This window comes from Triticum aestivum, chromosome 6A (assembly GCF_018294505.1).
Source record: "Triticum aestivum cultivar Chinese Spring chromosome 6A, IWGSC CS RefSeq v2.1, whole genome shotgun sequence".
NCBI lineage: Eukaryota > Viridiplantae > Streptophyta > Magnoliopsida > Poales > Poaceae > Triticum > Triticum aestivum.
Window position 1 is genome coordinate 527,291,388 of NC_057809.1, and position 15,214 is coordinate 527,306,601.

At 46.8% G+C, this 15,214-nt stretch overlaps 2 protein-coding genes across 2 annotated transcripts; both read right to left on the reverse strand.

Moving 5' to 3' along the window:
- Positions 1 to 8,849: 8,849 nt before the first annotated feature.
- LOC123130917 (uncharacterized) lies at positions 8,850 to 10,130 on the reverse strand. The gene is made up of 3 exons (XM_044550707.1): positions 9,741 to 10,130; positions 9,531 to 9,649; positions 8,850 to 9,441 (listed from the first exon to the last, which is right to left on the reverse strand). The coding sequence occupies exons 2-3, from the start codon at positions 9,606 to 9,608 to the stop codon at positions 9,031 to 9,033; spliced, it is 489 nt and encodes a 162-aa protein (XP_044406642.1). The 5' UTR covers positions 9,609 to 9,649; positions 9,741 to 10,130; the 3' UTR covers positions 8,850 to 9,030.
- Positions 10,131 to 10,274: 144 nt separating this feature from the next.
- LOC123129676 (uncharacterized) lies at positions 10,275 to 11,686 on the reverse strand. The gene is made up of 2 exons (XM_044549745.1): positions 10,839 to 11,686; positions 10,275 to 10,729 (listed from the first exon to the last, which is right to left on the reverse strand). Exons 1-2 carry the CDS (start codon positions 11,203 to 11,205, stop codon positions 10,275 to 10,277), a joined length of 822 nt encoding a protein of 273 aa, XP_044405680.1. The 5' UTR covers positions 11,206 to 11,686.
- Between the last annotated feature and the right edge of the window lie 3,528 nt (positions 11,687 to 15,214).

The window sequence follows — 15,214 nt, forward strand, 5'->3', positions numbered from 1 at the left end:
ACCACCACGCCGTCGTGCTGCTGGATCTCTATCAACCTCTCCTTCCTCTTACTGGATCAAGAGAGGAGACGTCTTCCCCAACCGTACGTGTGTTGAACGCGGAGGTGCCGTCCGTTCGGCGCTCGGTCATCGGTGATTTGGATCACGATGAGTACGACTCCATCAACCCCGTTCTCTTGAACGCTTCCGCTCGCGATCTACAAGGGTATGTAGATGCACTCCTTTCCTCTCGTTGCTAGAAGACTCCATAGATTGATCTTGGTGATGCATAGAAAATTTTAAATTCTGCTACGTTCCCCAACAGTGGCATCATGAGCTAGGTCTATGCGTAGTTTCTATGCACGAGTAGAACACAAATTGTTGTGGGTGTTGATTTTGTCAATTTACTTACCGTTACTAGTCTTATCTTGATTCGGCGGCATCGTGGGATGAAGCGGCCCGGACCTAGCTTACACGTACGCTTACGTGAGACTGGTTCCACCGACTGACATGCACTAGTCGCATAAGGTGGCTAGCGGGTGTCTGTCTCTCCCACTTTAGTCGGATCAGATTCGATGAAAAGGGTCCTTATGAAGGGTAAATAGAAATTGGCATATCACGTTGTGGTTTTGGCATAGGTAAGAAACGTTCTTGCTAAGAAACCTATAGCAGCCACGTAAAAAAAATTACAACAACAATTAGAAGACGTCTAACTTGTTTTTGCAGCATGTGCCGTGTGATGTGATATGACCAAAAGGATGTGATGAATGATATATGTGATGTATGAGATTGATCATGTTCTTGTAATAGGAATCACGACTTGCATGTCGATGAGTATGACAACCAGCAGGAGCCATAGGAGTTGTCTTAATTTATTTATGACATGCGTGTCAACATATAACGTCATGTAATTACTTTACTTTATTGCTAAACCGTTAGCCATAGTAGTAGAAGTAATAGATGACGAGACAACTTCATGAAGACACGATGATGGAGATCATGATGATGGAGATCATGGTGTCATGCCGGTGACGACGACAATCATGGCGCCCCAAAGATGGAGATCATAAGGAGCAAAGTGATATTGGCCATATCATGTCACTATTTGATTGCATGTGATGTTTATCATGTTTTACATCTTATTTTCTTAGAACGACGGTAGCTTAAATAAGATGATCCCTCGTAATAATTTCAAGAAAGTGTTCCCCCTAACTGTGCACCGTTGCGAAGGTTCGTTGTTTCGAAGCACCACGTGATGATCGGGTGTGATAGATTCTAACGTTCGAATACAATGGGTGTAAGCCAGATTTACACACGCAATACACTTAGGTTGATTTGACGAGCCTAGCATGTACAAACATGGCCTCGGAACACGGAAGACCAAAAGGTCGAGCATGAGTCGTATAGAAGATACGATCAACATGAAGTTGTTCACCGATGTTGACTAGTCCGTCTCACATGATGATCGGACACGGCCTAGTTGACTCGGATCATGTTTCACTTAGATGACTAGAGGGATGTCTATCTGAACGGGAGTTCATTAAATAATTTGATTAGATGAACTTAATTATCATGAACTTAGTCTAAAATATTTACAATATGTCTTGTAGATCAAATGGCCCACGCTAATGTTGCCCTCAACTTCAACGCGTTCCTAGAGAAAACCAAGCTGGAAGATGATGGCAGCAACTATACGGACTGGGTCCGGAACCTGAGGATCATCCTCATAGTTGCCAAGAAAGATTATGTCCTAGAAGCACCACTAGGTGAAGCACCCATCCCAGAGAACCAAGACGTTATGAACGCTTGGCAGTCGCGTGCTGATGATTACTCCCTCGTTCAGTGCGGCATGCTTTATACCTTAGAACCGGGGCTCCAAAAGCGTTTTGAGAAACACGGAGCATATGAGATGTTCGAAGAGCTGAAAATGGTTTTCCAAGCTCATGCCCGGGTCGAGAGATATGAAGTCTCTGACAAGTTCTTTAGTTGTAAGATGGAGGAAAATAGCTCTGTCAGTGAGCACATACTCAAAATGTCTGGGTTGCACAACCGCTTGACTCAGCTGGGAGTTAATCTCCCGGATGACGCGGTCATTGACAGAATCCTTCAGTCACTTCCACCGAGCTACAAGAGCTTTGTGATGAACTTCAATATGCAGGGGATGGAAAAGACCATTCGTGAGGTATATTCAATGCTGAAATCAGCGGAGGTGGAGATCAAAAAGGAACATCAAGTGTTGATGGTGAATAAAACCATTAAGTTTAAGAAAGGCAAGGGTAAGAAGAACTTCAAGAAGGACGGCAAGGGGGTTGCTGCGCCCGGTAAGCAAGCTGCCGGGAAGAAGCCAAAGAATGGACCCAAGCCCGAGACTGAGTGTTTTTATTACAAGGGAAGTGGTCACTGGAAGCGGAACTGCCCCAAATACTTAGCGGACAAGAAGGCCGGCAACACTAAAGGTATATGTGATATACATGTAATTGATGTGTACCTTACCAGTACTCGTAGTAGCTCCTGGGTATTTGATACCGGTGCGGTTGCTCACATTTGTAACTCAAAGCAGGAGCTGCGGAATAAGCGGAGACTGGCGAAGGACGAGGTGACGATGCGCGTCGGGAATGGTTCCAAGGTCGATGTGATCGCCGTCGGCACGCTACCTCTACATTTACCTACGGGATTAGTTTTAAACCTCAATAATTGTTATTTAGTGCCAGCTTTGAGCATGAACATTGTATCAGGATCTTGTTTAATTCGAGATGGCTACTCATTTAAATCCGAGAATAATGGTTGTTCTATTTATATGAGAGATATGTTTTATGGTCATGCCCCGCTGGTGAATGGTTTATTCTTAGTGAATCTCGAGCGTAATGTTACACATATTCATAGTGTGAATACCAAAAGATGTAAGGTTGATAATGATAGTCCCACATACTTGTGGCACTGCCGCCTTGGTCACATAAGTGTCAAACGCATGAAGAAGCTCCATGTAGATGAACTTTTGGAGTCTCTTGATTACGAATCATTTGACACGTGCGAACCATGCCTCATGGGTAAAATGACCAAGACTCCGTTCTCAGAAACGATGGAGCGAGCAACCAACTTATTGGAAATCATACATACTGATGTGTGCGGTCCAATGAGTGTTGAGGCTCGCGGTGGCTATCTTTATGTTCTCACTCTCACTGATGACTTGAGTAGATATGGGTATGTCTACTTAATGAAACACAAGTCTGAGACCTTTGAAAAGTTCAAGGAATTTCAGAGTGAGGTTGAGAATCAACGTGACAGGAAAATAAAGTGCTTACGATCAGATCATGGAGGGGAATATTTGAGTCACGAATTTGGCACACACTTAAGGAAATGTGGAATAGTTTCACAACTCATACCGCCTGGAACACCTCAGCGAAATGGTGTGTCCGAACGTCGTAATCGCACTCTATTGGATATGGTGCGATCTATGATGTCTCTTACCGATCTACCGCTGTCATTTTGGGGCTATGCTTTAGAGACTGCCGCATTCACTTTAAATAGGGCTCCGTCGAAATCCGTTGAAATAACACCGTATGAATTATGGTTTGGGAAGAAACATAAGCTGTCGTTTCTAAAAGTTTGGGGATGCGATGCTTATGTCAAGAAACTTCAACCTGAAAAGCTCGAATCCAAGTCGGAAAAATGCGTCTTCATAGGATACCCTAAAGAAACTATTGGGTATACCTTCTACCTCAGATCCGAAGGCAAGATCTTTGTTGCCAAGAATGGATCCTTTCTAGAGAAAGAGTTTCTCTCGAAAGAAGTAAGTGGGAGGAAAGTAGAACTTGATGAAGTATTACCTCTTGAACCGGAAAGTGGCGCAACTTAGGAAAATGTTCCTAAGGTTCCTGCACCGACTAGAGAGGAAGTTAATGATGATGATCATGAAACTTCATATCAAGTTGCTACTGAACTTCGTAGGTCCACAAGGACACGTTCCGCACCAGAGTGGTATGGCAACCCTGTCCTGGAAATCATGTTGTTAGACAATGGTGAACCTTCAAACTATGAAGAAGCGATGGCGGGCCCAGACTCCGACAAATGGCTGGAAGCCATGAAATCCGAGATAGGATCCATGTATGAAAACGAAGTATGGACTTTGACTGACTTGCCCGATGATCGGTGAGCCATAGAAAATAAATGGATCTTTAAGAAGAAGACAGACGCGGATGGTAATGTGACCATCTATAAAGCTCGGCTTGTCGCTAAGGGTTATCGACAAGTTCAAGGGGTTGACTACGATGAGACTTTCTCACCCGTAGCAAAGCTGAAATTCGTCCGAATCATGTTAGCAATCGCCGCATTCTATGATTATGAGATATGGCAAATGGACGTCAAAATGACATTCCTTAATGGTTTCCTTAAGGAAGAATTGTATATGATACAGCCGGAAGGTTTTGTCGATCCTAAGAATGCTAACAAGGTGTGCAAGCTCCAACGCTCAGTCTATGGGCTGGTGCAAGCATCTCGGAGTTGGAACATTCGATTTGATGAGATGATCAAAGCATTTGGGTTTACAGAGACTTATGGAGAAGCCTGCGTTTACAAGAAAGTGAGTGGGAGCTCTGTAGCATTTCTCATATTGTATGTGGATGACATACTATTGATGGGAAATGATATAGAATTCTTGGAAAGCTTAAATGCCTACTTGAACAAGTGTTTTTCAATGAAGGATCTTGGAGAAGCTGCTTACATATTAGGCATCAAGATCTATAGAGATAGATCGAGACGCCTCATTGGTCTTTCACAGAGTACGTACCTTGACAAGATATTGAAGAAGCTCAATATGGATCAGTCCAAGAAGGGGTTCTTGCCTGTATTGCAAGGTGTGCAATTGAGCACGGCTCAATGCCCGACCACGGCAGAAGATAGAGAAAAGATGAGTGTCGTCCCCTATGCCTCGGCCATAGGGTCTATTATGTATGCCATGTTGTGTACCAGACCTGATGTAAACCTTGCCGTAAGTTTGGTAGGAAGGTACCAAAGTAATCCCGGCATGGAACACTGGACAGCGGTCAAGAATATCCTAAAGTACCAGAAGATAGAGAAAAGATGAGTGTCGTCCCCTATGCCTCGGCCATAGGGTCTATTATGTATGCCATGCTGTGTACCAGACCTGATGTAAACCTTGCCGTAAGTTTGGTAGGAAGGTACCAAAGTAATCCCGGCATGGAACACTGGACAGCGGTCAAGAATATCCTAAAGTACCTAAAGAGGACTAAGGATATGTTTCTCGTTTATGGAGGTGACAAAGAGCTCGTCGTAAAGGGTTACGTCGATGCTAGCTTCGACACAGATCTGGATGACTCCAAGTCACAAACCGGATACGTGTATATTTTGAATGGTGGGGCTGTAAGCTGGTGCAGTTGCAAGCAAAGCGTTGTGGAGGGATCTACATGTGAAGCAGAGTACATGGCAGCCTCGGAGGCAACACAAGAAGCAATCTGGGTGAAGGAGTTCATTACTGACCTAGGAGTCATTCCCAATGCGTCGGGCCCGATGACTCTCTTCTGTGACAACACTGGAGCTATTGCCCTTGCGAAGGAGCCCAGGTTTCACAGGAAGACCCGGCATATCAAGCGTCGCTTCAACTCCATTCGTGAAAGTGTTCAAAATGGAGACATAGATATTTGTAAAGTACATACAGACTTAAATGTAGCAGATCCATAGACTAAACCTCTCCCTAGAGCAAAACATGATCAACACCAAAACTCTATGGGTGTTCGATTCATCACAATGTAACTAGATTATTGACTCTAGGCAAGTGGGAGACTGTTGGAAATATGCCCTAGAGGCAATAATAAAAAGTTATTATTATATTTCCTTGTTCATGATAATTGTCTATTGTTCATGCTATAATTGTGTTATCCGGAAATCGTAATACATGTGTGAATACATATACCACAACACGTCCCTAGTGAGCCTCTAGTTGACTAGCTCGTTGATCAAAAGATAGTCATGGTTTCCTGACTATGGACATTAGATGTCATTGATAACGGGATCACATCATTAGGAGAATGATGTGATGGACAAGACCCAATCCTAAGCATAGCACAAGATCGTGTAGTTTGTTTGCTAGAGCTTTTCCGAATGTCAAGTATCATTTCCTTAGACCATGAGATTGTGCAACTCCCGGATACCGTAGGAGTGCTTTGGGTGTGCCAAACGTCACAACGTAACTGGGTGACTATAAAGGTGCACTACGGGTATCTACGAAAGTGTCTGTTGGGTTGGCACGAATCGAGACTGGGATTTGTCACTCCATATGACGGAGAGGTATCTCTGGGCCCACTCGGTAATGCATCATCATAATGAGCTCAATGTGACCAAGTGGTTGATCACGGGATCATGCATTACGGTACGAGTAAAGTGACTTGCCGGTAACGAGATTGAACGAGATATTGGGATACCGATGATCGAGTCTCGGGCGAGTAACGTACCGATTGACAAAGGGAATTGTATACGGGGTTGATTGAATCCTCGACATCGTGATTCATCCGATGAGATCATCGAGGAGCATGTGGGAGCCAACATGGGTATCTAGATCCCGCTGTTGGTTATTGACTGGAGAGTCGTCTCGGTCATATCTGCGTGTCTCCCGAACCCGCAGGGTCTACACACTGAAGGTTCAGTGATGCTAGGGTTGTTGACATATTAGTATGCGGTAACCCGAAAGTTTTTCGGAGTCCCGGATGAGATCCCGGACGTCACGAGGAGTTCCGGAATGGTCCGGAGGTGAAGAATTGTATATAGGAAGTCCAGTTTCGGCCACCGGGAAAGTTTCGAGGGTCACCGGTATTGTACCGGGACCACCGGAAGGGTCCCGAGGGTCCACCGGGTGAGGCCTCCTATCCCGAAGGGGCCCATGGGCTGAAGTGGGAGGGGAACCAATCCCTGATGGGCTGGCGCGCCCCCCTTGGGCCTCCCCCTGCGCCTAGGGTTGGAAACCCTAGGGGTGGGGGTGCCCCACTTGGCTTGGGGGGCAAGCCACCCCCCTTGGCCGCCGCCCCCCATCTAGATGGGATCTAGAGGGGCCGGCGCCCCCCCTGGACCCCTATATAAAGAGGGGGGAGGGAGGTTGCGCACCCAAGCCCCGGGCGCCTCCCTCTTCCCCCCGTAACACCTCTCCCTCTTGTTAGAGCTTGGCGAAGCCTTGCCGAGATCCCGCTGCTTCCACCACCACGCCGTCGTGCTGCTGGATATCCATCAACTTCTCCTTCCCCCTTGTTGGATCATGAAGGAGGAGACGTCTTCCCCAACCATACGTGTGTTGAACGCGAAGGTGTCGTCCGTTCTGCGCTCGGTCATCGGTGATTTGGATCACGACGAGTACGACTCCATCAACCCCGTTCTCTTGAACGCTTCCGCTCGCGATCTACAAGGGTATGTGGATGCACTCCTTTCCTCTCGTTGCTAGAAGACTCCATAGATTAATCTTGGTGATGTGTAGAAAATTTTAAATTCTGCTACGTTCCCCAATAGCTCCGCCTTGCATCTCGACGTGTGTCACACCGCCTGATTGCAGCACCACCGGATGAGGGTTCCAGCGTCGCCACCGGCCTGCTGTCGTAGCTCGCCATGCGCCCATCGCAGCACCGCCACGCAGCACCGTCGTCGCTGGTCGCCGTTGTTATCTAGCTGTTTTCAGTTTGAAGCTTTTTTAAAAGCGGGTAGTAGCTATTCTCGACGCCGGTTGCAGCTTTTTTCGGCTGTGCGGTGGCCGACCTCCAGCTACCCCGTATCCAGTTGAAACTTTTTTCAAAATCGGATGTAGCTTTTTTGGTTGCCGGACGTAGCATTTTTCAGTATGGTTGCAGCTATAATGCACGTCCGTCGAAGCCTATTCTTTCTCTGGTTCCAGCAAAAAATGCCATCGGTCGTAGCATTTTGGGTTGACGGTTGTTGCTCCGATGTGCACCGGTTGTAACATCTGCTTCTCTCTTGTCCCTGCAAGAAAGAATGACGCATGTAGCAATTTCCGTCGCTGCTTGTAGCTTCGTCGAGTGCCGTTAACAGCTTTTCCGTAGATGGTTGAAGCATCCCCGTGCAGCACGTCGGCGCCTGCAGGCGGTTGAAGCTTTTTGTTTCACCCGTTGTAGCTTTTTTCCGCAATGGTTGTAGCTTCTCACCCGTTGTAGCTTAATGGATGTAGCAAAAAATTTCACTGGTAGTAGCAAAATCAAACTACGGGTGCAGCAAAAACGCCGTCGCCGCCTTCGCAAGGTCGCAGCTCCGCCTTACGTGGATGTAGCAAAAACCTCCAATGGTATTAGCAAAATCCTGCTACGGTTGCAGCAAAAAAATCATTGTCGTCCTTCGCGAGGTCGCAGCTCTGCCTGATGGATGTAGCAAAAAGCTTTGCCGGTAGCACTGTTCGGGATATCGCTTCTCGTTAACTTCTCGGTCGACCCAAGAGAAGAGATAAATCGGCTTATCGGCCGGTTTATCGTTTTTATCGGTCGACCATTTATCGGCAAGTTTTTAAAAAAATCTCTGGTTTTCCCAACCAAAATAATTTAAAATATGTCATAATATTACACACACATGACAAATAAATTGTCCTCTAAGCCTTAAAAATATGCTATATTAATATATTACACAGTGCACACATACACAAGCACATACATACATGACCATCAACCATCACGTTGTGCTCCAAGCCTTAAAAATGATATATTAGTATATTAAACAGTACACACACGCACACACGCACAAGGACATACATGACCATGTACCATTAGTTGTGCTCCAAGCCTTAAAAAATCAAGTAAATTGCAAAATGTAGGTGCACACACATGACAAACAATGAGAAATAAACATAGTCCAGCAATACATATTACATAGTAAGGTCATAAATAACCATAGCTTTGCATAGTTGCATCATTGCATGACAAAGCAAAATAGGAAACTAGCAAACATCACGCATAGTGGTTCATAGTTCTCTCACAAGTCACAACTGAAATAAATAGCTAGCAAACATAAAAAAGCACACATAGTGCAAAGCATTGAAGGCTTGAAGCCCCATTAAGGCTCCATCGGGTCTCCCTCCTCATCTTCATTGGCACCTTGTATCACCCCATCATCATCGGACTCAAAGTCTATGTCATCCTCATTGACAAGCTCGTGATCAGATTCTTCCCCATCGGAAACAAATTCTTCCACTTCATGAAGTTCTCTCACTCTTGCACTTCTACGTAGCTCAACAAACTCGGAAGCTCCCATTGCATCAACCTCCTCCGCATCAACCTCCTCCGCAGCATCAACGTAAGCACCTTCACATATCCAATCTTGTGCCATGGAAGCATCTTCACCAAGAAGAACATCACAAGATGAGGAGTACTTCTTCCTCTTGTCTATCATTCTTTCATTGAATTGAATATAAACTAGATCGTCCCTACGATGCACGTCTAGTTTATTTATCCTCTTTGCATCCACCTAAAAATTGTGAAATGAAGCTTAGTGATTTACATTCTGTCAAAAATAATATACAGATCAGATTTGAGTATTTGCAAGTTGAGACTTACTTGTTCAAAAACACTCCAATTTCTTTCACATCCGGATGAACTTGTGGTCAAGTTGAGTATCCTCAAAGCAATGTGCATCAATGTAGGAGTTTGTAGTCCATAAGTTGCCCACTACTCCCCTACATTTCAAGGAAAAATACAAAGTATTATGCATCAGCCCAAAAAATTCAGAATTGCAATATGACAATATTATCTTGGGAACAAGCTTACCGGCATTGAAATTTGCATTGCTAATTGCTTTGGTGGCAGCCACCTTCCCAAACATGCCTTCCTTCTTTTTAAATTTGGGCAAGTCAATGTTAAGCACTTTGTTTTGCTTCTCATCATCATCGAGATAAAATTGATCAATAACTTCCATCAAGCCGGACATGACTTCCACATCGGTAAAGATGCTTGTGGTAGCATAACTATAAATGGATTCAAGGCATATGCAGCCATGTGCAATGGGGTATCTAGCCTCCCATTCATCTTGCTCTCCATGGCCGTTGTGATCGCCTTATAGTCCTTGTCCGAATTATCAACCGCAACCAATATTGCCTTCTTTGCCTCTATTATTTCTCCATACATAGAGGCCATGGACTGTCCATCGCCATTAGCCAACCGAAGTATCTTCACCAATGGCTCAAAAACCTTCCATTCCAAGTTTCCAACATACCCAAGCACAAGTGCACAACATTAGTATTTAACATATACACGTGCATTCCAACCTACACAAGCACAATTTGAAGTTTAGTAAACAATACCTTAATGCAAAGAGACACGTTTTTCCAAAAATGCCCTACTCATTATTGCGGCATGAGCCACCTTCCCTTTCTTTGTTCTCATGTGCTTGCATCCTTCCCAAGTATCACTACAACACATTTCCTTTAGTTGCTTCCTCTTAGCATCAAGACTTTGCAAGGTAAGAAATGCCGAAGCAAATCTAGTCACCCCCGGTCTAACAATGTCTCTCTTTTTTGTATAGGACCTCATCAAGGCCAATGTAGTATGATGTGCATAAAGGAAAGTAGTCATTTCTTTGGCTTTGGTTATTGTAGAACCAAAATGCTTCAACTTTGCAACCTCTTCTACCATCAAGTTGATGGTGTGAGTTGCACACGAGGTCCAAAATAACTTGGGCCGTTTATCTTTCAACATCACCTTTGCTCCCATGTTGTTTGAAGCATTATCCATGACTACTTGCACAACATTTTCAGCACCTACAAAACATAATAAGTAATTTTCAGCAAGTAATAAGCAAGTACTAAAATTCAGCAAGTAATGAACTTGAAAAGAAATGAATGAGATCAAGTTGAAGATGATTCAGACCTATTTTCTCAATGCATTCATCCACATAATTGAAAATGTATAGACTTGTATGTGCATCGGTCGAATCCTCCTTTGATCCAAGATAGACGGTCCCCAACTTGCAATGCACGCACAAGTTCATGATGCTCCTCCTTTTCTTGTCCGTCCAAGCATCAGTCATGACAGAGCACCCCGTATCCGCCCTCTCGACCTCATGTGGCTTCAACAAATCCCTAGTCCTTTCCACCTCCTGAACCAACATCTTCTCCCTGATCATATATTGCGAGGGTTGCTTCCAATCAGGACCATAGCGACCAAGAGCCTCACAAAACTGTTTGAAATCATCATCATTGATAGCATTGAAGGGTACATTTTCTTGTACATCCATCTAGCCAAATATTGCCCAACTTTGTAGCTTCTTTCCTTATCAACACTATCATTTATAGTCTGCTGTTTTTTAGATTTCAACGGGATCGAAGGATCAATTGGTGCAAGATATTGATCCATTGCCCCCTTCTTTGGAGTACCTTCACCAACTTCATTCAGTTGTTCTTGATCATCCTCGTTGACCTCTATGGTGACTGCAGCTTTAACTTCTTCTTCACGCTTTTGCTTTGCCAATTTCTTCCTCTTTGGTGCCTCGTGTGATGCAAAAGCTCGAGTAATCTGATCTTGTGTAGCTTTCATACAGCTGGTCACAGTGCCTTTGATCTGCCCAATGTGCTCCTTCATCCTAGTGACCCCTCCCGACATAACTTTTCCACAAAGCTTGCACTTGAGCCTTTGTGGATCACTAGGATCAATCAACTCGGCAAACTCCCAAGCCATGTCATCCGACTTCCTCTTAAGTGATGAACTTGCAACTTGAGATGAACCTGAACCAGCCATCTACATAAATAAAAGGAAACAACCATACATCAGCATCTACATAAATAAAGGAAAAGACCATGTATCAGCCATCTACATAGTTTACTAATGAAGCAATAAGTGACTAATATAATTAAAATCTTCCTAATACAATCAGCCATCTACATAACTCAACTCAACCAAAATAAATCAACAAGCATGCATCACTACTTCTCCAAAGAATATAATCGGGAATGAGAAGAATCCATGCCATGGCGTGTGGAGCTTCTGCTGCTCTCGATCTTGGATGAAGGGTTGGCGGGGGGTTGAGGCACGCCGTTGCTGGATCCTGGGGAGGGGTGTGGGCGGGGAGCTACTCCAGACGTCCTGCTCCTAGGCACCGCCGTGTGGAAGCCTCAAGGACGGGGCGTCGCTGTGTGGAATCCTCAAGGACTGGGCGCGGTCGGCTGATGCTGGAGACGGGGATGAGATGAGGGACGAGGTGCGGGGCGGTGCTGGAGATGGGGACGAGCCGACGAGGTGCGGGGCGGTGCTGGACAGGGGGACGAGGTGAGGGCGGGCGAGCTAGGTCCGGCCGCCGGAGGAGACCATGGTGGCGGCGGCGTGGTGAATCGCGGGGAGCGGCTGCTCACGAAGTCCAAACGCCAAACCTTATCGGGACTCGGGAGGGATGTGTCCCGCGCGAAGGTTATGGGGAAGGCGGTGCGCTACAGGAGATTTTTTTGTGATTTCAGACAGGTGGGCCCCCTGGATTTACCGGCCAAAATCGCTCTGACAGCCGATAAATCGGCCAGACCGATAAACTCAGGGGATATGCGTTTATCTTACCGGTTAGACCCCGATAAGCGATAAATCGGCCGATTTATCGGTATATCGGCCGATATTTTGAACAGTGGCCGGTAGTAGTAAAATCCAACAACGGTTGCAGTTTTCCCTTGTTGTGCAGTGCCATTGAAGCTTTCTATGTCTATGGTTGAAGCTTTTTTCAACAGCTGTTGAAGCTTTTCTAGGTGACGGTTGCAACACTTGTATACGCGGGAGAATCCGGGCATGGCGGCCGGCGAGGGAGCGATTGGCCGCCGGCGATGGAGCTTGTGGTTGCCCAAACACAGCCCGGGAGGAGGGGGCAGGGGATGCGCGCGCGTGAAGACTGTAGGTAGGGGGTAGATGTGTCGTGCGCATGGGGAAATCGCCGGCCGTGCAGTGGACGGCGACCTCGCCGGTGAGATTGGGCTGCCGCGGATAGAGGGTCGATGCGGGGGTAGACGGCGGCCTTGCCGGCGAGATTAGGCTACAGCGGGGTAGGGGCGCGATGCGGGGGTGGACGGCGGTCTCGCCTGCGAGATTGGGCTGCAGCAGATAGGGTGCGAATGCAGGTCTCATCGACACAGAAGCACGAGGTAGCGGGCGACCGGCCGAAGTTTCGGCCGGCGCACCGTCTCCAAACGTTTCCCTTTAGAAAAACTCTCAACTTGCAATTTTATGTCACACCAGACATGAGATTGTGTCTTGATGGAAGGGAATGGGAGATCACATATATATTGCATTACAATCAACTAGCATGAGGTATGAAATAAAAGTTCGCGGGGGTTGCAACCAACATGTCACACCACACCAGGAGCCCTACCATGGCTAGCTAACAAGTGTGTGGCCTAGTTTTGATTATGGACGAAGTTCAAGGGTACAATCTCAAGAAGTCCCAAAAGCCTTCTTCCATCCTTTGGAAAGCATGGACGTTGTCATCCCCAATTTGAGCAATCGCACGAGTATTGCCATTTGGCACGTCATGGAAGGTGCTGTCATCTTCAATACACATTGTCAGGGCATGTAAGTAGCCAAAACCTTTGCTGCTCCATGCATGGAACTATTCGACATAAATGCACTTAAACCTTTAGCTATTGATACTTCTACCTGCTTGAGTGATTATACTGGATGATGACACTTGTGTATTTACATGAAATGTTATAATACTGCAAATTCATACAAACGTCATAGTCTAAACATTTCCTACTATGACAAAACGTATGTGCACACACGTCACCACTCACTTTTTCATGGATATATGTCCTGATTGACAATGATCGAAGATGGTTCTGATCGACAATGACCGAAGATGCACCCATCTTCTGTGAATCTCGCTAGATTTATATTAAACCCTAAGCCCTTCCTTCCTCGGCTCCACACACGATTGAAAAGGTTGCATCGAGCTCAAAAGTAACACTCTTTTGTAACCGGAGGGAGCAAAGTAGGCTATTGGCGGCCCCAAAGCAACAAACCGGCGCACCCAGATTTAAAACAACATGCTCGCATGACGATTAACCAACTGTGAGCACTGTCTGTATGTGATGTGCTAAACACCGTGGACAAAAACAAGAGCGTAACTAGTGAAACGGACAGTTTGGTTCTTACACACGGTGTCACGCTGATGCGGCCAACTAAACTGGCTGTCATCAACCAAAGGAGACGCCGACGCCACACATAAATCCAACACAGGTTAACCGTGGCCATCTTGACCATCACGTGAGACAACTTGGCAACAGGAGACCGAATCAACTTATGCCGACGTACGTCCACGAATTTCGTGATCGCCACAGTAAATTATCCACAGTGGTAGGAAGGAGCGACACATAACGCGTCGAGAAAGAGAAACCGATGCATGTGGATCCCAGCGGCACACGGCGGGGCACAGGGTGGGGCGGGCGCAGGGGATGGGCGCTGGGGGGAACGGCCGGACGGAGGATTATAGTTGGAGACAGGCTAACGAGGGTGGGAGGCCACCGTCTGGCGGAGGGCGTTAGTTGCCGTCGTGGTGCGCGTCAACTTTGTTTGGCCGGTCCCAGCGACCCCCGTCGATACGGTCAGGGAGCGGAGACACGAGGCGAGCGGCAGCACGAGGAGGGATGGATGGATGGATGGGTCGGGTTGGAGGAGGGCGCCCATTATCCGTGCGCCCGGCAATAGGGGCACGAGCAGATCGGTGGTGTGCCTCGTGGCCTTGCTCCCCTGCATGGAGTAGGGTAGCGGTGCTGCGTCGTCTGCAGCGGCGAACCCAGAACAAAAATGACCCGGTCTTCACATGTACATCACATATGCATATATAGGAACATACAACGCTATACATAAAAATAACATACTTAGAGCATCTCTAGTGGATGGTGTATATGGAGGTGGATGCTAAATTTACACTATCAAGATCAAAAAAGCCTTCCCAGTGGATCGTGTATCACGTCGTGCACATTTAGACGTCGCTACCACGAGCGTACCTGGCGTGGGAGTAAACACGACCGAGCCACGCTCGTGGGCTCGCGCTCCCGCTCCCACGACCGAAAAAAAACACCCGCTCCCGCTCCCGTTCCTCTCCGGCCGCCTCCCGAAGGTCGCCGTCGCCCTTCTCCGGCCACCGTCCAAGGTCGCCGTCGCGTCTCCTCTCCGGCCGCTGCCCAAGGTAACCATTTTCCCTTCCTCGCGAGCGGGAGCAGAGGGGCGGCGGCCGCACGCCCTGCAGCCCGATCTGGCGGCGGCGGGGCGGC

Excerpts from the sequence above, each read along its gene's own strand:
- LOC123130917 (XM_044550707.1), bottom strand. The coding sequence starts at position 9,608 with ATGCACATTGCTTTGAGGATACTCAACTTGACCACAAGTTCATCCGGA. Across the intron at positions 9,442-9,530 it reads ATTGGAGTGTTTTTGAACAA|GTGGATGCAAAGAGGATAAA; the intron begins GTAAGTCTCAAC and ends CACAATTTTTAG.
- LOC123129676 (XM_044549745.1), bottom strand. The coding sequence starts at position 11,205 with ATGGATGTACAAGAAAATGTACCCTTCAATGCTATCAATGATGATGAT. Across the intron at positions 10,730-10,838 it reads TGAATGCATTGAGAAAATAG|GTGCTGAAAATGTTGTGCAA; the intron begins GTCTGAATCATC and ends TATGTTTTGTAG.